At 37.9% G+C, this 23,023-nt stretch overlaps 2 protein-coding genes across 3 annotated transcripts; one reads left to right on the top strand and one right to left on the bottom strand.

Moving 5' to 3' along the window:
* Positions 1–10,520: 10,520 nt before the first annotated feature.
* Positions 10,521–11,908, bottom strand: LOC108041536. Of its 2 annotated transcripts, none has more exons than XM_017119463.2 (3): positions 11,617–11,908; positions 11,381–11,566; positions 10,521–11,324 (listed from the first exon to the last, which is right to left on the bottom strand). In XM_017119463.2, the coding sequence occupies exons 1-3, from the start codon at positions 11,818–11,820 to the stop codon at positions 10,647–10,649; spliced, it is 1,068 nt and encodes a 355-aa protein (XP_016974952.1). In that variant the 5' UTR covers positions 11,821–11,908; the 3' UTR covers positions 10,521–10,646. The 2 variants fall into 2 exon arrangements, with proteins under 2 accessions (XP_016974952.1, XP_016974953.1); XM_017119464.2 differs by having other exon boundaries at positions 11,381–11,563.
* A 10,434-nt stretch (positions 11,909–22,342) lies between these two features.
* LOC108045580 lies at positions 22,343–22,956 on the top strand. Its single transcript, XM_017124949.2, is given in 2 exon segments — positions 22,343–22,513; positions 22,515–22,956. Coding segments are annotated over 2 exon segments (438 nt in total). The 3' UTR covers positions 22,782–22,956.
* Positions 22,957–23,023: the final 67 nt, after the last annotated feature.

Below are 23,023 nucleotides of genomic sequence, written 5' to 3'. Positions count from 1 at the left end.
ATTATATTAGACAACTCGAGCTGGAAATTATTTTTTCTAATACTTTTAAAAAATCCCACTAGCTAAGCGGGAAGACAGACAATAATAGCTATATTTAACAAGAAAGGAAAAAAACTTCGGCAAGCCGAAGTTTATATACCCTTGCAGTTATTACAAAACCACTACATTTAGATTTCTATGCCTATATTACTAAAAACAATGAAGCTACATACATATGTCGATTTTGCGCTGCATTTTGCCATCTTTTCTATGGCAGCTATATGATATAGTTGTCCGATTTTAATTTAATTAAGACCGTAACTCCATAATAAAACAAAAAAAAAATAACAAGAAAGGAAAGCTAACTATATTATGTAAATTATATTCTCCAAAATTATTCATATGATGCATTCTTAATACTCATAAAAAATCCCAACTTCCTAACTTTAAAAACACCAAAGTTATATATAGCATTTCCAATCGTTCAGTTATATGGCAGCTATAAGATATAGTCGGCCGATCCTTATGAACTTTGGTAGGTCGGATTGATTGGCCAAAAATAAAACCCATAGAAAATCCCAACTTCCTAACTTAACAAACACCAAAGTTATGGCATTTCAGATCAATCAGTTATATGGCGGCTATAGGATATAGTCGGCCGATCCCGGCATATATACTGCGTGCAAAGGAAAGAAGGCTGTGTGCAAAGTTTCAACTCGATAGCTTTAAAACTGAGAGACTAGTTTGCGTAGAAACAGACAGACGGACAGACGGACATGGCTATATCAACTCAGGAGGTGATCCTGATCAAGAATAAATATACTTTATAGGGTCGGAGATGTCTCCTTCACTGCGTTGCACACTTTTGACCAAAATTATAATACCCTCTGCAGGGGTATAAAAACAACAAAGTTATAATTTTTTTGAATTGTTTGTTCCGATTGTTCCGATGGGAGCTATTTGATATAGTCGACCGATCCGGCTCGTTCCGACTTATATACTACCTGCAATAGAAAGTTTTGTGAAAGTTTCAATCTTTAAACCTGAGGGACTAGTTTGCGTAGAAACGGACAGACGGACGGGCAGACGGACATGGCTAGATCGACTCTCCTGGTTATGCTGATCAAGAATATATATATTTTATAGGGTCGGAAATGTCTCCTTCACTGCGTTGCAAACTTTTGACTGAAATTATAATACTCTCTGCAAGGGTATAAATATGACTTAGTTCGTTTTTTATTAAATACACTAGCAAACCCAGCGGAAATAAGATTAGCAATTTCCAACTATATCGCTTAAAACAACTGATTAACTTTTATTTGCTACTTTATTTAAACTAAAACCATTCCACATTTCCACACCACCATAGAGGTAGAGGTTTGGCGCGTTTTTTGTGGTTTCCCATGTTATTAATTAAAGACATTATAGCTTTGACCTTAAAGAAAGACCGAGCAATGATATCATGCCGATTGGAGGCTTCTGCCCAAAAATAGTGCACTTTAATTTCTTTCCATTTAGGATTACAGGTAAATGTAATAAAAGATCAGGACGACCATAATAACGAACATATGTCATGGCATCTTGAGTTTTTCGTGCATGTACCGTGGCGAGCCAGTAAAGGATGAAGGTAAAATTACCATCGTCCAAACTGTCTAAATCACAACATCCTACCTATAGCATCTGAAGATGTATGAGCTTCGCTCTCAGCTTTTGATTTAGCCGAATAAAATTAAGCCTTCTGTTTCTATTTTAGCATACATATCAACCAAAATTGACTAAAGAGAGCTCTAAAAAGTCAGGTGATCCATACATTTCTCAAGCATTATTCGGAAACTGTAAAAACTAACGCGAGACTGTTTCTTAACGTTTTTTTAAACGGGGTCAACTTGGGTATATCTATAGTGTAACCATCTTCCCATGACAAAACATAATGGATATTGTAGGGCGTCATAAGATCGGTAAGTCACTGATTCTTTTAACTGATTATTATAACCCTCAATAATAATGTCCCTTTTTCAAATTGTTGGTCAACTAATACCAAAGCGACCTCATTGCTGGGGTGCTTATAACGACCCTAAGCCCTAACAGGCTTTTATTGGCGTGAATAACCATTTTAAATTGGCTACAATTCTTCGGAACTCTTTAAGAGCAGTTTAAAATCCTTAACATAGGATTACTCATGCAGCATCAACTGTAGTGATTTAACTAACGCATTTTAACCCAGGACTGTTTTACACCTGAAATCGGCTTCACATTGTCCTCACCAATAAAAAAATTGGAAAACTGAGCTTCTTCATTAGAAGCGGCAAAACCACCAACTAAGTGGAAACTTGCCCCTGTACTTTAAATGTGGGCATATAACCTTCATTAATAACTTGTCGCACCAAATGAAGTCATTGAAAACAATTATTATATTTCTGGTAAGCCCCATAAAATGTATGGTCTGGTGATCACCATTTAAAAGACTTAAAAGAGGATCTGGTAATGTTTTAAGAGATGGAAGCGGACTTTTCCCTCTTGCAACACATACCTTTGACTCTTCCTCCATTTTAACGCGCCACAAAAGAGCATCTCTTATTCATTATTCCAATATCAACTGATTTATCAAATTGTAGCCAGATTTAAATCGTATAAAAAGCGGAATTATGTTTACTTCCACGAATGTGCACTCTTGTATTCTTTTATTGTGTTTTTGCAGTTTGAATTTCCCACGATGCCTAACATGATAGTTCTTATTTTCAATCTTTCTGTTTTTCGAGAAAAATCAGTAAGTTCACCTCTTCTTGAATGTTCTTTTTCATAGAAGGAACTTCAATATATTTTGAGTGGGAGAGCTTCTACATTAAAGGTTTCAATAGGCTGAGACATCATAATGTCCACCAGATAAGCTCCACTGAAACGAAATCTTTATGGTACGCCCTCTGTACCAGCAACGCAAGAGCGTTTGATTAAAGTAAACTTCAATAAAATAGGACAATTAGCAGCAGCTTTTAGTTCAGCATACGAACCAAACGTGCGGTTTAATCATGTCATTTTCATAATCCACAGGATTGGCATAATTATCTCCGTTAAAATACATGTGCATCAACAAAGAACTAAATTAAACTATTAATCGAACTATGATTTTCGAATGACTGAGCATAACTTCATTGTCAAACAAAACGTAGGACACAGCCCGGAATAAGCAAGCTCCATCACCGTTATAGGAAACAGAGTGAGGTACCGGAGCACCATCTATATTTAAATACTCACTCCATTGTAAGCAAAATCTAAAAAAACAATATTTCAAAATGCTATTAAAATATACTTGTAATTTAAATAGTTATTTATCTAACTTTTAAATATATAAGTTTTGCAATAGTAATATTGATTTTATATATTCAAAATATATTGCAAAATAATTTCACACGCACAACAAAGATTGCAGATATAAAATATTAATCAGTTAGTTAAGACTAAAAGTACATGCGATCATATGTTATTTAAATAATTTTCATGCAAAACTAAATGTAACTTAATTTTGAAATGTTAATAAATTTCAAGTTTTTAAGAAGTCTGCCGATTACAGATAGATTGTTTAAGGCAACAGTTTCGAAAATTATATTTTCAAAATGTATAACGCTTAAATTACAATCTAACAAACAAAAGTTTAATTTTGACCATTAAAGCTATAGAAGCACTATAGAGTTATTTTCTAAACTCAAGGTCTAACCGGTTAATATAACTTTTGTTGTTTAGCTTTGTAATAGGTTTAATAGACGTTACTCAAATTATTTGAGATTACAGAGTGTGTTATACAAACTTCGCCTTGGCAACCAAAAAGCTAACCAAATTAAAGCTATTTAGATTTTAAAATATTAGGAAATTTTAAGTTTAAAAATAATCTGCCGATTACAGATAGAATGCTTAAAGCAACAGTTTTGAAAATTATTTTTCAAAATGTTAACGCTTATTTCACAAGCCAACAAACAAAAGTTTGTTATTTGACCAACAGGTTATGTTTCACTTGAATTAATTACAGCAAACGGTCATTTAATGGGACGTAAAAAGTATGCAAAGAAAAGATTATATTAATAATAAAGACAGGTGGGGACGCCGAATCAAATTGTTTAAACATTTGCATTTGTTTAAACAATAGAGGCACGTTAAAAAGACGGAGAATCAATTGGTTTGAATATTTAATGTTCTTTTAATATTATCAATGCGATTTGAATTTTAAATGACAAAAATCGGTTACAAAATGTCTTAAATCTGTTGTGAAATGTAAATTAAATATTCTTTTAGCAAAAGGATATCAGTATTATCTTGATTTTTGGATATACATATTTCGTGCGTGTGTGTGACATAGCAGAGCGAATCATTGTTTATTTTTGTTTTTACAAATCCAAAGTTTGTAGATAACTCAACATTTGAAAACAAATGAAAAGATTTGCGATATAATCGATTTTTAACCGCGCATTTTAAATTTTTGGACTGGTATTTTAATTTTTCCCCTGCGCGGTCACACCCAAAATGTACATACACTCATTTACGACTTAATGCAAAGTGCGCCAGCAGAACATACATACAAACATATGTGGAGGCCGGACGTCACGCATAAGAGAATTGAAAATATTGGGGACTGGTTAAGGAGGCTGAATTTACAAAAATTTAAATGCAGTTAGTTGCGGCTATGCCATAAGATTATGATCATAATTTTTAAACCATTTAACAACATTTATAACAAAAAATGCAAAGAAAAATTTAAAAAAACGAATCGAATTTTGGGGCACTTATTTCCTTATACATACATATGTCTAAATAAGTTTCGTGCCTCTGCAAGGCTATAAAAATAGGTGCAGAATCCACCAGTCTTAGGCTTCAAATAAGAAATGCTCTAAAGCTTTTAAATTTCTTTTTGATAGGCAAAGACTTTTATAGTTATTCTAGGATGAACATTTTTAGCTAAACCTTTTATTTCAAGTCCCGGAACTACTTGAAATGTCCGTAAAGCAAAGTAAGTCAAAACAATTTTGGCATTCAAGCTTCCAAGAAAAAAATAAATAGAAAATTTAGGATGAATTCGCGCCAAACAGATTACAACAACAGCCACGAAACTATCTCAGCGTCAATTGCTTCCAATGTGAAGTGTGAAGGGATCAGCATTGAGGCGACCACCCAAAACCTTATAGAGGTTGGGAATCGCCTTGATGCCATCGCTGACCACTTTCAGAAATTGGATAGCATAGTTTTCCGGCTCTGCGTGTCGACGATCCGGGAGCACGCGTTTAACAAGGCCTCAAGGGATATTCTTAACGGAACGCGTCACTCGAAGCGTCGGCAATCGCATATTCCAAGCGAGAGCAAGATCAAACGAAAAAGAAATAAAAAAGAAATATAATAAAATTACAGGCTGCGTACCAAAAAGTTGTTTTCTTTACTCCGTTATAAGCAACTTACGAGGTAAACTGCATTAAAATATTAGGATTCAGGCAAAATATTATCTCCCGATATATTTGTTATATAAACGCCTCTCCCAGAAAAAAAATGCCGCCCAAAACTAAGACTTATACTTTGCTATTTAATTGTTTTAAGACCATTTTCTAAAAGAGGCCCGGTGGACTAGAACCCATGAATGTAAAGCATTTTTGGGACTTTTTATGAGGGAAATGAGTAAAAGTTTTTCAATTTCGGAAATACCAACATATAAAGTATACAATAAAAAAATGTTTTAATTTTAATAACGTTTTTTTAATATATCTTTTAATAATTATTTTAATAGAAAAAAATTGCATATCTAACAAGAAAAGAAGCAAACTTCGGCAAGCCGAAGTTTATATACCCTTGCAGTTATTTCAAAACGACTACGATTCGGGCGGAGCCGAAGTTGAAATACCCTTGCAGAATATTCTGTAAATAATATTCTCCAAAATTATTCTTATTCATTCTTAACACTCATAAAAAATCCCAACTTCCTAACTTCAAAAACACCAAAGTTATGGCATTTCCAATCGTTCAGTTATATGGTAGCTATAGGATATAGTCGTCCGATCCTTATGAAATTTGGTAGGTCGGATTGATTGGCCAAAAATAAAACCCATAGAAAATCCCAAATCGACTAAAGCTATGTCCACTATGTGGACTGCCGTACATTGATATCAAAAATTTGTATTGGTAAATCGGCGCTCGTCACGACATTATTTTCTCGTTAGGGGTGTTTTTGCAGCGATTTGGTTTGTGTAATATCCTCCAAGTTAAAACTTTAAACTACTAGTTTAACATGTTGCTAGCACTGTCTGCCCAATTTCGTCGTTCTCATATATTTAACTAAATCGATATTTAAATTCTTACATTACGTTTTGTTGAAGGTTTAAAATTACTTAAATAGACAAGTTAAAAAACATACAAATTTTTAAATTTGAACAGTATTTATCAATCGACTTTCAATTTTGGTAATAGCTAAGTGGATTCTCGTTTTCATGCAATTCAGTGTACTGGCAAAATCCTTGCTAGAGATCACCAATATTGCTTTCGTGTAATTTCCATCCTGTTCATATTCCGTCTCTTCAGTTGTTTTGAAGTTCGCGCGCCTTTTTTGTCAGTTTTGCTGTGTCCGTCTCCTTCCCCCAAGCCGCCAATGCACAAATCCACCAAATCCACCAACCCCACCAACCAAGCCAGCAGAAAGCATTGCGCAAACCGCAATCGCTTTTTGTTGCTCGCCGAAGGCTTTTGTCAGTTTGTACGGATTTCACTTTTTAGTCATTTCTCTTTACTCTGCTAATTTTGCCTTGCAACTTTTTTCAGATATCCAACGAAACGAGCTGAGAGCGGAGCTTTTGATGATGCAATGACCTCGAACTTTGGCTCCTGTGCATCTGGCCGAGGATGCATATCCTTAAAAAATGTGAGCCGCTCCCGCTTTCAATGGTTTTAAAAGTCGATAGAATAAGTATAAAATAAGTTAGATGTAAGAGTTTGAATTCTAAAAATGATGGCGTGTGCTAAATGTTTCTGTGTTAAAACTGTAGAGATCAATTGTGTCGTTCTTTTAATTGATTACTTTTTAAAGAAAATTAAATTGTGATATCTCAAGAATTTACTTCTTGTTAAATCGTATGTTGTTGAAATCGCAATTTATAGATCTAGACTGCCCACAAGATTTTGTTACGGGTTAAACACAAAGTGGAATCAAATTAAGACCCATTCGTTCCATAACATATGTATATACATATGTATTTTATATATTTTAAATTAAACGAATAATTAATTTTGTCGTTAGTGAACATTAATGCTAATTTCTGGGAGTCCAATCGTGAAGGCATTGCTCAAGCTGTCGATTACAAACACGAGTTGGGAGAAATCGCATGCGATTTGGTGTCCTTATGAAGTAGAGCGAAAATCAATAAGACTTTGACTCTTCATGCCCACACCTTCCTTTACAAAAACTGCAGTAGTGCTCGTGTGAAATCTTTCTGTGTGCTCTTTCTGACCAACACAGTAGCAGGGCGAATACCTGGAGAGAGCTTTCCACCATTTGCTCTCCGCTGGCGGCTGCTCTCGAAATCTAAATTTCAAGTTCGTCTCCCGGGCAATACATCCTAGTGGGTCTACGTTTTCGTTAGCACCCCCCTGCATTTTGTGCATCCACTCAGTCGCAGGTCGAGGAAATGGCAGAACGCAAAAACGAAGCTACATATAAATATGTAAGGCTGCACAACAAAGGGACGTTACGTTCCCCAGCCCTAGTGCTGATTGAAAACGAAACCGGATTTCTTTTTGGTTGATTTTGGTCCACTCTTTCACATCGTTTTGTTTTTGTTGCCCTTTTTAGAAGTTCGAACTTAGAGTTGTCTCGTGCTGCGAGCTGCCTCACTGGTTTTTTTGCATTTGACTGAGTTTTCGGAATGCAGTTTGGTTTTATTTCGCTCTGCTCTGCAGTTCGGGCGCTTCTTGCTTTATGCGCCTGTTTATTTTTATTTTCGTTCTCGTACTTCTCAGCCTGATTCACAGTTTCCGCGCAATGTTTTGCATATTTGCGTAGTGGACAGGTTTTACTTTTATTTATTATTTGTGTTTTATTTTTTACTTTTCGCGAGTGGCAAAAGAGAACAACAAAATCTTTTGTTTTGGTTTTAAAACGGAACTGGTTTTCTGAGTCAGTTGGTTGCTTGGCCAAATAGAGGGGCGCGATGAAATCTCTACTCTTGGCTTGCAGGAAATCCACTTCAGAACTTTAGGCGCAATACATCAAATTTGAATTTAAATTCAGAAATCTAAATCAATAATTTTTCAAAAAACATTAATCAATAAATCTATTCAATTACATCTTACATTATACACCTAAGAGATCCGAGGAATACACTATTTTACAACTTTTTGTTGTAATCTAGACACGCAGAAACCCCAAAAAAATGTCGAAACATCGTTCATGAGATGTTCACAAAAAACATAGCTTTCGACAGTTTTTTGTATTATATAGTGGTGTATATATGAATATTAATATACATAATATGTGAATAATAGAAACTACATTTTCTTTTGCACATTGTTTTTAATAATGGGCCTCCCACAACATTGACAGCATCAGTTTCTAGTTGATTTAAAAAAAATTGAAAACGTCTTGAAGGCACCCTAGGCTAAGAAAGTTACATTTATATTTATTATATCGCAACAGGAAGGAAGTTTTGTGATGCCACAAAACTAAAATGAAGGTGGTGGTAAAATGCTCGGTCTGGATATATGTAAGAACACATGTAAGTTTCAGACCCAGATGTTGGGTGTCACAAAAATTGGGTCTACGAAAACACTTGACACGACTCGACGTTTTATGCTGTTTTAGCGCGTCAATAGCCACAAAATCTAAATTATGCGGATTTTTCTATTACTTTTCAATCTTTCCTATTAGAGCTCTATGATTTACTATGGAGAGGCAGAGATCAGACGATTATAGTTATGAACTTTGGGTGAACGTTTGTCATGCCCAAGCCAAAAGTTAAACAAATTTAACTTTGAAGAGTCTGTTTTTAGAGTGGAGTATTTCTTAGATCATAAATGAACAAAAATTCCAACAAAAATGCCAGAAAAATCGCCTTGCATCTATGAACTTTAAATTATCAAACATTTATCAGTAAATTTATAAAAAAATCAATTTCAATTGTATTGAATTTTAATTTACACCGGATGACTTGTCTTGCCAAGTTACTGGAGAACAAAGGCTCTTTTCCGCAAATAAGATTTTTAAATTTGATCTATTTCTCAACCAACCCAGCTGATTAACAATAAGACCATAATAGCACACTCATTTTTGATGAAGTTTCAAAATTTGAGTACTGGCCAAGTAATTGGCCGATTTGGTTCGCCAAACTTTTATCGGTCTTTCACAAAATAATCGTGTAGTTTCTCATGTCTAAGGCTTGCTGCTTGATAAAGTTTTTTGTGTTTAATTTTTTGTGTTTTGATTTTTTATTGTTTAATTATTTTAATATTATTGCATATATGTATATCGACACATCTTTAAAATTCATGATATTAATATAAATGACAACATGTTGTAGTGACAACTCGGTCTTACCCTCTTCTTTTAAACTTTTCTTAGGATAATTTTTTAAAAAAGGTCATCATTTTATTACTTTTAAAAAATAAAAAAAACGGTTTGAAAGTTTTTTTTTCAAGAAATCAGTCTTGTCGCAAATATAGCCGAATAATAAAATATTTAAAGAATTATAAAAAGTAAAAGCCGAAGAACCATTGCTTGTGATTTTTATACCCTTGCAGAGGGTACAGCCGGATGCTGATCAATAATATATATATCTAGAGGGTCGGAAATGTCTCCTTCACAGCGTTGCAAACTTATGACTGAAATTATAATACCCTCTGCAAGGGTATCACAAGGTCTGTGGAAAACCTGAAACGAATTGCAACTGAGTATCCTTCTTAAGTTCATGTTTTACATATTCGTTAGTTTCGTGTGCTCACTTGTTCTTCAGGGTGGATTAAGTGTCATTTAAAAAAAGACGTTTTTCATCACAAAATTAAAAATAGAATCACGAAAGTCATAACTCGCTAACGAGCCTTTTCTACGCAAACTTGTCTCTCAGTTTTAAAGCTATCTGCTTGAAACTTTCCTAAAAGTTGTCTTTCTATTGCAGGTAGTATATGAGTCGGAAAGAGCCGGATCGGCCGACTATATCCTATAGCTGCCATATAACTGAACGATTGGAAATCCCATAACTTTAATGTTTTTAAAGTTAGGAAGTTGGGATTTTTTATGAGTGTTGAGAATGCATCATATGAATAATTTTGGAGAATATATTTTACAGAATATTCTGCAAGGGTATATCAACTTCGGCTCCGCCCGAAGTCAGCTTTCCTTTCTTGTTACTTATCAAATTTTAATATAATAAAACAACCAAATCAAGCAAGTACCCCTACAAAGTTTCAGTACCAATTCTGTATCTACTTTATACGGTACGATTACTCAACAAAATAAAGTTATAAATATTAAGAAACCAAATTAGCTAAAATATTTGATCCCTAATGTAAGAGAAATACGCAATACATGGTTTTTGTACGATGGTTGGAAGAAAATGTGTATTCAGAAGTATAAGTTAGCAACATTCTCAAAGATTTTTAAAACGCGATTAGCTTATACGAACAAGGGCTCACTCTAACGACACCCAACACAGTCATGCTTCCCAATCAATGTATTTGTGGGCGGGGAGGACGAGGTGGTTTTGATAGTCTGGATTTCTGCCCCGACTGAACAAATCCTCCCTGGCCCTGCGGAACTCCACTTCCATCTGGCTCAGCCGCCGACCGATTCCGTCGCGCATCATTGCAAGCACCACCATGTCCCGCTCCACTCGCTCCTTGCTGATCAAGCTGCGGTTGAATTTGTCGCAGAAGTCCTCGAAGGAGTGGTCCAGGGTGAGCATCTTGCATTCGAGACCTCGGATGTTTCTTCGGAGGCTCTTGGCCCGACTTCTGATGTCTTGCAAAGGCTCGCTCATGCTGGCTGCTTGGACTACGGAGTGTATATCGGCTGCACACGCAGGCTCATTTTTTTCCGGCTCACGGACGCTCACATAGTACTTATGAATTTTCAGCAGGTTGGCCCGGAAATGAACCCAGTCCGCGCTATCCGAATCCCCGTCCATGCCAGAAGTGAACTGATTTATTTCGTTGGTGAGCTGGGTGATCTCATCGCTCCGATTGACCTCTTCACTTGGTGCTTCCCTTGCCTCTTTGCCAGCACTGTATGTAAATGTAGGCCTCTCTGACTCATCTTCAGTCCTAGCTTCATCCTCAAGCTGGGTTTCATGCTTATGGACAGGAGCGTCTTCCTCCTGCTCCATCATACCCCTCTGTCAGAGTCACACTGAAGTGTTATTCTAGTTCGCAAAAGTACCTACATGCATACCTTAATCAGGATTTCCTTAAAGCTTTTGGCCTTGGAGCTCAACTTGACCATGAACTCGTTTCGCATTTCCTTGACTATTTCCGCGATTCCCCCGCGGTCCGTCGACCTGGACAAAAGCCTTGAATAGTCCCCTGCCTCGTCCTCGTCGGAGGTCTGGTCCAGTGAGTCGTACTCGATTAAACCCTTCTGAGGGTTTGGACTTCTTATTACCGAACTCGCCAGGTGGCCGTACTAACCTCTACCAGCAGACCAAGGTGAATATCGTCCAAGCTGAGTTCGGGTGGAACATGCATCTCGTCGCCGGATGGTGTCACCGTCTCCTGGCTCCAACTCCGCTTCAGAGTGAGCAGGCTGTCCGACGATCTGACCTCGCCCCACGGTTCGGCCCCATCCAACTCCATAGAGGCATCGTCCGTGGGCAATTCACGCTCCAATTCCATTTCACCGAAAATTTACAAATTACCTACACTGTTGTAAGTAAAAACCAATCACTGTAAATTTGAACTAAACCCTTGCTGTGATTCCAGACTCGAAACCTAAAGCTCTGACAGTTGACACAGAGTCTCCTGCTCTTGGCCACCACACTCCACTGGAGGAAGGGGCTGTAGCCGTGGCTGAGATCTTGATAACCAGTCCGGGAGCACAGAAAGCGGAAATTAAGTTCGCGTTTCTGTAACGCATTAGCGCAACCAATAATTTGAGCCATCGTAAACACGTCGTAAATTTTGCACAGGCAAATTTAGGTCTTAATTTTCTTTAGAATACAAAAGACAGCCAACTCCAGCACCCAGTGCAACTGCAATACGTAATTACAGTCCATTAATTCCGCTGCGTTTGCCCGCTGCTGTTTCTTCTTCCTACTTGGCGTATGCACGATAAGTGCCACTTGCCGCCAATCTCTCTCCTCCGCCTGTTTTGGCTCGCTTTGATGAAAACGTTTCGCATTTCTCTTTGCCACTCTTATGTGGCATGCAACAGTCTTTGTTGAGGTGCAACCTATATACCAACTCTCCGCAAACGCATATCTGTTGCCTGAGCACATTTATTAAATATCACAATTCTTGCTTCTTAGCTTATTAAAAAGAAAAATTCAGTCACTATTAAGGAAGAATTTGGTTTTTTTTGAACTTAAGGTTAAGTGTCGGCTTAGATCTTAAATTCGATTTGAATTGTACTCTAATTGAGTTTATGTTCAGAAATGTATGAAATTTAGTCCTCGACTATGCGGAACACGTTAATCATCGACTATTTTCCACAAAAAAAATTGTGGTCAGAACATAGATGTAAAATTTGCCAAAACTACCAAAGATGAATAACTTTCTGAAGAATGTTCGATTTTGAAATATTAGTAGTTACTTAAAATACAATTGTTTCCCAATACGGACAGACAAAAAGACCAGGCTACGTCGATTTAGCTGTTGATCCTGTAGTGTCAATAATAAGTCAAGAAACAAGTTACACCACTTTAAAACGCCATGAAATAAAGAAATTTTCTGGCGAATTTGCTTTTGTTTTTAGAAAGTTATACACAGATGAAATTGAGCATATTATGTTAGTTCTAAATAGTCCTCGTAGTGACGAGTTGTTTAATCATAGTTTTTTTAATTTGAGTCAACGACATTTTCGACACCTAAAGTACGTATATTATGGATCAGCATCGCCAGGCGAGTCGATCTTGACATGTCCGTCCGTCTGTTCGTTTCCACGCAAACTAGCACCTCAATAAAACATTCCAACACCTTCTTTCTTTTACAGGTAGTATATTGCCAAAACGGGCCGGATCGACCTACTATATCATATAGCACTATAGGAACGATCGGAAAAATGGAAATAAAATATAACATCGTTGTTTCTTAACATATACGCATATACTCCAAAACATAGCAATTTTAAAAGATTTTAGAAATACGGTTTCTCTTCTATAAAAATAAGACGACTATATCAAATAGCTCTTATTGGAACGATCGAAATTTTCGAAATTTATTTATTGCTTTATTTATTGTTACGATTATGATTCGATAGTTTAGTTATATAGTAGTTTTAAATAACTTCCGAGTTAAAATTACAAATTACAAATGAATCCCCACATGGCAAAGATATAATAAACTTATTTCTTTTCTATGAATAGTATATTCGATATACTTTCCTCTACAAATTGTGATAAATACTTCAATAAAATTGAAAACAAATAATATTGTAAAGAAAAAAATGGGAAATAGTTTTAAAAAATTACTCTAAAAGCTAAATATAACATTTTTTACATTTAGTTAGACTTTGACAATTTATAAATGTGTTTCTATAAGTCGTATTTTATGATTCAAGCACTTGTTTTGTAGGTTGAATAATACTTAATTATCTCTAGTTCAAAAGATATGATTTTGGCTGTGTGTCGTTTTTTAATCAGGGGATCCCACTGCGCAGGATAACCGAACTTTTAACTCTGAGGTGAATTGTCGATTTATTTTGCAAAATTATATACATAGCGCTTTCTTATAAAATTAGGATAATGCTAGTAAAGTAAATATATTTTTAAATAAATAAATAAATAAATATAAAACGATAGCTGCCAATAAACAATCCAAACAATTTTCGCATAATCGACATAACTTCATTATTATTTAATACATTCGCATTAATTTGAGGTATACCGTGAATTTTTTTGCTTGGATTTTACATACAAATATAAGCCTTATTTCAAGTGAAGACATTTTTGTGTCACCCACGATAAAGTCGTTATAGTCATTATTGGTAATCATTTTTGTTATAGCTGTAAGACAATATAAGAGTCGGCTTGCCAAAATTAGCTTTCTTTCTTGTTTCTTATTTTCTACATTAAAATAATTATAATTATAAAGATAAATAATTAGCAATCAAGCGCCAGAGAACACAACAGTGTCCAATTAGTTTTAGCTGACAGCACTCCCGCATTCTGCGTGTCATCGTCTATCAATGGTTAAACAATCGGTTCAGTGCATTTGCAATGGATTCCCTTCCCAAAGACCATTTAGTTTTCAAAACCAGAAGCTGTCTTCGACTATCTCTCGGCCTGTCGAGAAAGGTCAGGGATGCAAAGTAGTCATCAGTGTGCCACTTCGCCTTTTGCAAAGATAAGTTCCCCGGACAAGAGTTCCCATTGTTCTCAAGAATTCGTCTTCTTTGCCGGCGTGTAGTAAGGCGCACATCTTGTGTAATTTACAATCTCAATTACATATGTACATACCTTACAGATCCCGACAAAATTCCATTTGTTGGTTTTTTGCTAATTTTATCTTCCTTTCTAACACTACCTTCTACCTGTTGTTCTTATTTTTTACAAATTGAACTTACCATTTCAATTGCTGGGTAAATATGTACCTAACCGTCGAAAGGACGGATTTTAAGCAAGTCTTATTTTATTTTATTTATCATCGCTCGTTTCGTTTCGTTCCGTTTTGGACCCCATTTGGTCAAACGAACTTGAAATAGGATATCGGCCGCAGCGACAACCTGTTGCCAGTTGCCGCAGAAACAACATGAGCCAAAACCTGATATTGTGGCGGGTTGTCGCCAAATGTGGGCGCACGTGGGCAACAGTGGTGTCATGAACTTGCCAATCCATTCCGGTGAAACCAACAAGGAGAAATTTTTTTGTGGAAAGTCAGAGGAAGACTTTTCTCAAACAGCTGAATCTGGCACCAAAGCTTAGGCTTTCATCGATATCGCCTTCTAATTATAACTAAATATCACTGGTTGAGAGAAAACATTTTCAGATGGACTTCTAATAATAAATCAAATGCATAATGTGTTGTTAATATTTCTCTGTGGGTGGCATCCATCAATTTCGAAAAATGAATCTCGATCCATTTAATAAATTATTAAAAATTTGCAGAGTTTTCTTAACTAAAAACTATATTTTTATGAGATCGATTTTTGTTCTATGATTCTTACCTACACAGATTTTACATATATTTGACGATCAAAAACATACTGTTTTACATAAAAATATAAATTTAGATGCAGGATATTGCCATCCGCTTATAAAAATAACTGAAAGAAGAAAGGAATTCGACTTTGACAAGCCAAAGCCGTAAAATATTATAATTGATTTGGCTTTGTGGGATTTTTAAAGCGAACTTTTTTTTAAAGCGAAATTAAATTTGTTCAATTGCTAAATAACGCATAAACAGTAAGTCATGTAATAGATTTTTTTTTATTGTAGGGAGACCAAAATGTGACAGCTTTTTATTTCTGAGAAAGATGACACATGTTTGTAATCTAAGGTAATTCCAGAAACATATTTGTTCTATGACAAAGCGAGTACAATTTTTACCTCAGGTCTCACATTATCACATTTTTTCTCAGCTGCCTATTGAAAATACCTAAATGTCATATTAATTGGCAGCAGAAGCTAAAAAACAACGGCAATCGACACCAAACAGATCCTCACGCCTTGAATAACCCGGCAGTGAAATGCGTTGACACCCGCAGGAAAGAAGGCAGGCCAGGCGCCCTGCATCCTGCTCTGCGACGTGGCTCACTTGAGCAAACACGCCGTCGGCGGAGGACACGTGGCCAACGCTCCATTGATCTCTTGGCAAGTGGCTAATTAGCACAGGCCCACTTCGGGTGGAACCCCCTAGCAAATACACACCAGTCGTTGGCGAATCAAACTGGTAACTGATTTGCATTGGATCACTTTGAGTCTAGAGCTTTTCGCGTGTCGAGCAACGCAGATAATAGGCCACATACATACAGCTGCAGTCAAAATAATAGAAATTAATCCGCTTTTTTCTGGGTCTGGTTACTTCATATTGACATATTTTAAAGATGTTTCCTAAAATAGGCCAAACCATAATAGATTTTATTATTATCTCAATGGTTTTATCTCTGCTGGCTACAACTTAAACCGTTAAAAATCAATACTTTTCTGATACGTCTGGTACTAAAAAATATTACTTTGCTTAATCAAGCGGTTACGCATTCACTTTTGGTTACGGGCTATGTTGTGCTTGGATTCGATTATATTCCGAATAACATAAGCAGCACAGTTTTAAGTTATTTCCAAAAAAGTTTTGTCTTCAGAAATCAATATAGCTGCAAAACTCTTTTTTTTAGGGATGTAATTTTATGTAACGTTAATGATGTCTATCTAAAAATTAGCAATCAATGATCGGTTGTATTATTTTGACCGCAACTGTATGTGGAAAATTGCTAAGGTAATTTAAAAATTATCGCATGTACCTCAAATTCCAAGCACTCGTTGCATGTGAGCTAATTGAAAAGCTGCGTGTTGCAAGCTTCTTTTCGATTCCCTATTGGTGATCGGGCTCGGTATCGGAAGTAATGACTGTGTTTTTCTGCACTGAAGTTTGTCAGATAGTCAAAACTGGAAGAATCGAGGCAAATTAAATATTTGGGGGAAAGGCCTAGAATGACAATGAATACCTTCTTTTTGGGCAACAAAGTATTCTCGGCTGATCAATGCAATGGTGAGGTCAAGATACTATTTAACTGAATACCTGAATACATGTCAGAAGCAAAATAAAATGAAAATGATGGATACAAAACCAAGTTCCACATGCCAAAGTGAACTACTGACTTGATAAGCTAATTTTTCTTAATATTAGAAAGTGAACCCAAAAAGAAAATCGCTCTAAACTAAAGAACAATCAGAACAGGAAAAGACGCCGAAAATACCTTTAAAGTTCAGGTTTTTTAAAAACTTACTTAAATTAACGGTGATTTCATCCGAACAGATGTTACATTTTTTAAATTTTGCCTGAGTTTCTGAATGTTTTCTCAATTTAAAGGCCAAATCGACCAAATTAGTAGAACTATAGTCTATAGACTATATATAGTCATCTAAAACGTGGCCTAGGCTGTTAACATCCAAAAAGCTGTTAAAAAGGAAGTGGTTTGATTCTTGTATTTATGTCAATAATCCAGTGTGTGACCGGGCCGAATCCTTTTACACTGGCTTACACAATTAAATCGACACTTTTATCCAGTGATGAAAGTTTCGCAGCAGTTGAACTCCCGATAAAAAAACACTTCAAATTTATTGGTAGCAATTTTTTAAGGTGTAAATTACGTTTCGCCTGGTATTTTTTATCTGGTTATACCCTTACAGAGAGTATTATAATATCAGTTTGAATAAAATTTCGTCTTAAACCTCAACAATAAGTGGTATTACATTTTTGGGCAAACTACAAAATAAACCTTATATTACCTATATTTATTTGTATACCCTTGCAAAGGGTATTATAAGTGAAGTTATACATTATTAGTATATAAATTCTTGATCAGCATCACCAGGAGAGTCGATCTAGCCATGTCCGTCTGTCACACTGGGAATATTCAAGTTTTTCTGCTGGCAAACTTGTTTTTCGATCAGCATACTAGGCTTTAAACCTTCAATTTTGGGGATGAGCATATAGTCTGAAAACAAGGCTATAAAAAAGATGTTTTGTACTCTAAAAGAAATTCGTGCAAACGAATTTAATCCCGATCTGGTCGCCTTCTTTTAGATTGCAACCGAAGATAGAAGTAATGTGTCTCGTCCCGCCGTGTACAACAAAAACTTCAAAAAATGTGGTAAAAAAAACTTCTTAAACCCTAGCTACTGTTAATACAACTTTGACAATAAATACAAATTTTGGGACTCGGAGTTTAAAAAGTTCAATTTAGCCATAACTTGAATTTTTTTAATTCTGTTTAAAAATATTTTGCATACATTTTCAAAATATTTGTCCAAGTTGGATTTTAATTCTGTTACATTTGTTCTGTTAACAATAACAAGAAAATAAATATAAATGCCATATAACTGAACGATGGAAAATGCCATAACTTTGGTGTTTTTAAAGTTCGGAAGTTGGGATTTTTTATGAGTATTAAGAATGCATCATATGAATAATTTTGGAGATTATAATTTACATAGTATTCTGCAAGGGTATATCAACTTCGGCTCCGCCGGAAGTTAGCTTCTTTTCTTTGCACGCAGTATATAAGTCGGAACGACCAGGATCGGCCGACTATATCCTATAGCTGCCATATAACTGATTGATCGGCAATGCCATAACTTTGGTGTTTGTAAAGTTAGGAAGTTGGGATTTTCTATGGGTTTTATATTTGGCCAATCAATCCGAGCTACCAAATTCCATATTACTGAACGATTGGAAATGCCCATAACTTTGGTGTTTTTCAAGTTAGGAAGTTGGGATTTTTTATGAGTATTAAGAATGCTCCTTATGAATAATATTGGAGAATATAATTTACAGAGTATTCTGCAAGGGTATATCAACTTCGGCTCCGCCCGAAGTAAGCTTTCCTTTCTTGTTAAATAAAAGCTTGCCGCGTTTTATTTACAAATTGCTTCATGGGGAAATGGTAAACTACCAAACGCCCACTTTTTCTACTACTATCACACTTTAAATGTAATAACAACATTTTATAATTGGCAAAATGACGCATGTTTTGTGCGGTTTTGGTAGTGGACTTAACGGAAATTTTCGGTTTGGCAAACCTTTATATGTACCAACTGGGCAATGAATAATAGATTGGTGTTTTGTGGAAAAAGGTTCGCTCTAAAAGGAAGGAGAAAATTATGTTTTTTTTATAATTAAAATTTGATTTGTCTTTTTTTCATTATGTACAAAGTTTAAAATGTTGGTTCCTAGATTATATAAAACAATAACGGTTTAAACAAATAAAAGTTACCTTAAATATTAAGGGATACCCCTATAAGTGCATCTTAACGATTCGTCTATGAAGGAGTAAGAAGAAGTAAAATATTCTAAGCCCGATCTGTCTTTTTACAAAAATATCCTGCAGCTGTATATCTATGAAATTTATGTTGAAGATATTTCGGTAGAACTCAATATATGTATATAATCATCTTTAAAATATGATGAAAAGGATTGGCATCTCAAACTTTTTAGATTCACTTTTATTACTTCTTTGGAAAAAGGTTTTTACACCAATCACCTGAAACTAAAGAGGGTAGTATAATATTAGTCAAAAGTTTACAACGCAGTAAAGAGCGCGTTTCCGACCCAATGAAGTATACAGGGTGCGCCATCTAGACAGGGCCTATTGAAATGTTTAATAACTCCGCCATTTTTCAGCCTATTTTGACAAGCCAGCCAGATTCTGAAACGTCAGCCTATGCCATTTTAGACATGGATCGACTCACAGCAAAAAATCGGGCTGAAATTGTAGCGCTGTACATCGAAAGCAATCGTTCAATTGTGAAAACTGTGCGTGCCTATCGTAAGAAATATGGGAGACATACGGCACCTTCCGCCAAGACAATTCGTACTTTGGTGAAAAATTTCTTTGAACACGGGTCTGTAGCTAATCGCCCGCGACCCATTCGACTATTGAACAACTAAAAGCTAATATCAAAGCGGAAATTGCTGCTATTACGCCCGAAATGTTGTCAAATACAATGCGAAATGCCCAAAAAAGGGCCGCTTTTTGTGTTTCTAATGAAGGCGGTCATTTGATCGATATTGTATTCTGAGTGAATTGCAAAATGGCATTCTATACCTTAAATAAATCTTGTTTATTTTCCAAAATGGGCTAAAAAATGGAGGAGTTATTCAACATTTCATTAGGTCCTGTCTATATGGCGCACCCTGTATATATTCTTGCCCTGTCCGTCTGTCCCTTTCTACGAAAACTAGTCCATTAGTTTTAAAGCGCTTTGAATGAAAAAGTACAGAAATATAAAATATACCTTTCTTTCTATCAAGTTATCTTCTTTTCAAGGAAAAGAAAAACAAAAACTTTTTATTTGATTCCAAGTCTTTAATTTTAAATTGAGAATTTATTTTCATGAGTGCAGCGCTTCCGTGTTGGCCAGCGCCGTTAGTAACCATGACGGACAATAACGCCCTGCAGCTAACCCAAATACCAACGCATTGTCCGGCTAATGAGCGGGCTGCATTCCTGCAACTCACGCAGAAGTGTGCGCAACTTTAATTTCCAGCGCCATAAATCAATTCGCGACCCGTCCAGCCCCAGTACCAGTGCGGAGCCATTCGTTTCTAAATGAAGTAGTTACTAGTGACCATCGAACACCGGACAGGTGGCAATCCTCGAGCCATTCATCACCACCAGCATCGTCGTGGCCATGATGCAGGGAATTCAATTCACGCCCGCCAGGAATGCTTTTCAGTCCCAGTCCCAATGCGCTCCGCAACCCGGCGCATCGCATGAGGCGATAATTAGTGCGCAATTGTCGTTAACGCCGCCTTTGTCTATTTCTGCCACTTGTCCATTCGCGGGGGGCTCCTGAGTCAGCAGATCGACGTCGTCAGGAACGTGACGAGCAGCACAATTGCAGTCAGCCAGGGACGCTCCGGGATGATGATGATCACCACCTCCAGCACAGCGGAGTGAGGTGCAGGGCTGGTGGACCAGTGGCTGCATAAATCATAAAATAAAAGACACTAAAAGAGAAAATAAATCAAGTGATAGCGCCTGAAAACCGGGCGGGCATTAGAGAAATCTCTGGCCGCGCTGCCAACTACCGTCTCCTTGGCCCAGTCGAATATTAATTGTGAGTGCACCGGGCGCATCAATTCAGAGCTCCAGCATCCACACAAGTCGGAGTGGAAATGGAGATGGGGATGGGGATCAGGATGGGGATGGGGATGGGGATGAGCTGTGCAGAAGGCGAAGCTCAAAGCTGAGTCTGAATCTGAAGCTGGGGCAACGACGCATGCGTGGACGCTCTAGCGGCCTCCGATTGCCTTGAAATATGACGCCCAGTTTTCGCTGGCATATGGACTCCGTTGGAGTTCCGAGAAGAGGCACAGACTTGGGCGGCAGCCTCGATTTGTGCAAATGAACCCGGCTGGCTGGGGACTCGGGGCAGATTAGAATTCTCCAAAATTACGCAGCCATACTGGCCGGGATAACGCACAAACAATGCTCTGGAAATCCAATTTCGGGTTTCAGCTGGGATGCGAGTTTCGCCAATTAGCAATGGCAGAATGTTTGTCGAGCCGCAGTACAGTTGCCCCTGTTGTGCCAGTCGATTTTCATCTGCAGACTGCCGGCACATAATGACGACACATCTCTCTTTTTTCTCGGCCCAAACGCAGTTTCTCTGGCCCATAAACTGACTGCCAACTACCGACTTCTGTCCGTTTCTAGATGCCTCCCATTGAGTCGTGAGGCGGATAGGGATGGGAATGGGGAACGGGGATGGGGATGAGGAAAACCGGCAGGCAAGCGGCGGCAAAAAGTGGCAAATGTAATTTAATAAATTAATTACATCAATTTGCTGCTGCATTTTTATTGAAATTGCTGTAAATATTGGGCTAGACAACTCGGGCAGGCAGTGGCTGCCATTGCACATGGATTTATGGAGCATTTCTCATCGCCGTTCGCCGGAGGAGAGCCTAACTTATGGCGAATTTATGCGGCGCAGTTCGGGGGAGTGTCCTCCTGGCATGGGAGCAAATGAAGGCGCTTTGTATTGATTAGCGAGCGGAGATCCGGACAAATGGCCAAGTGCCTTGCGGCCAGGCCACGCGATCTAAAACAATTTTCCGAGCCGATCTGAGGCAGGCCATTATGTCAGATAACCCATTCCCTCGGACTTTCGAGTGCCCACGCCGGAGCAGATGGCTTAATTTACGGTGTCGGGCGCGGACGTGACTGAACTGCTACTAACACGATCTGCATAATCAGCTGGCCACTGACCACTGGCCACTGACGACTGGAAAATGACCAAATCAAATGGCGACAACAACCAGGCGAACTTAGAACATTGGCTGCATATTGATGGGCGACTTGAGGCGACTGCACTGCTCGGCAGGTGCATCAGGTGACTGATTTGAGCGTCGGCTTCGGCTTCGGCTTCGTTTCGGTTTTGGGGTCAATGTCAAAATTGTTTTTCGAAGGCGCGCTGCCCGAATCTAAAGCAGATCGTATATATTCCGGCCCGCCGCCCAGCGCCACACAGTCATCGCAATGGCACGCAGCTCGACGGTTGTTTGGCTCCTCGCCGGCCTCTTTCTGATCGGTCTGGTGCGGGCGGGTGAGGGCGTGCGCCTCCAGCAGCAGCAGGGGGCGACTTCCTACCCGGCTGCGGGCTTAAAGCCGGCCAGGCAGTTTGCCCTGCCAGCGGGCCAGTCGAAGTCCCGCTCGACTGGTGGCCAATAGCGAGGCGCAGGAGGACCTCGACGACGCCGCAGAAGAGGTGGAGGTGATGCAGCCCCAGGCGCCTCCAGTTCCACGTCCAGCCCCCGCTCCAGTGCCGGCGGTCCCGGTGACTCCAACCATCGCATACTATCCGGCCGGGGCCGTGGGATTCTTCCAGCCAGCGGCCTTCGCCAAAATCATCCATGCCCCACAACAGGCTGCCGCCTTGGCAGCCACGCCCCGGTACTACGCCGCCTACTTAGGCTAGAACTACACAGAATTCAAATTATTGTTACTAGTGCATAGTCGCGCATAGAGCAATAGATTGCGCTAACTTTGGCATTCGCCAGTGACCCACTGCAACCCTTTAGCACTTTTCTACCCTGCTGTTACATACAAATACTTTTAAGTTCGTTTAATTAAATTTGCACCGGTACAACCAAGAACTGTTTCTCATCTACCACATCAATGCTGTATCTACACCGAATCGCCTTTTAAACTTTGATGGGA

Source organism: Drosophila rhopaloa, unplaced genomic scaffold, assembly GCF_018152115.1.
Source record: "Drosophila rhopaloa isolate 14029-0021.01 unplaced genomic scaffold, ASM1815211v1 contig_164, whole genome shotgun sequence".
NCBI lineage: Eukaryota > Metazoa > Arthropoda > Insecta > Diptera > Drosophilidae > Drosophila > Drosophila rhopaloa.
The sequence above is the reverse complement of the archived record's forward strand: the minus strand, read 5'-3'. Positions and strand labels throughout refer to the sequence as shown.

Coding starts and splice junctions, on each gene's coding strand:
- LOC108041536 (XM_017119463.2), bottom strand. CDS start 11,820: ATGGAATTGGAGCGTGAATTGCCCACGGACGATGCCTCTATGGAGTTG. Junction 11,567..11,616: donor ACCTTGGTCTGCTGGTAGAG/GTTAGTACGGCC, acceptor CCAAACCCTCAG/AAGGGTTTAATCGAGTACGA. Junction 11,325..11,380: donor TTAAGGAAATCCTGATTAAG/GTATGCATGTAG, acceptor TGACTCTGACAG/AGGGGTATGATGGAGCAGGA.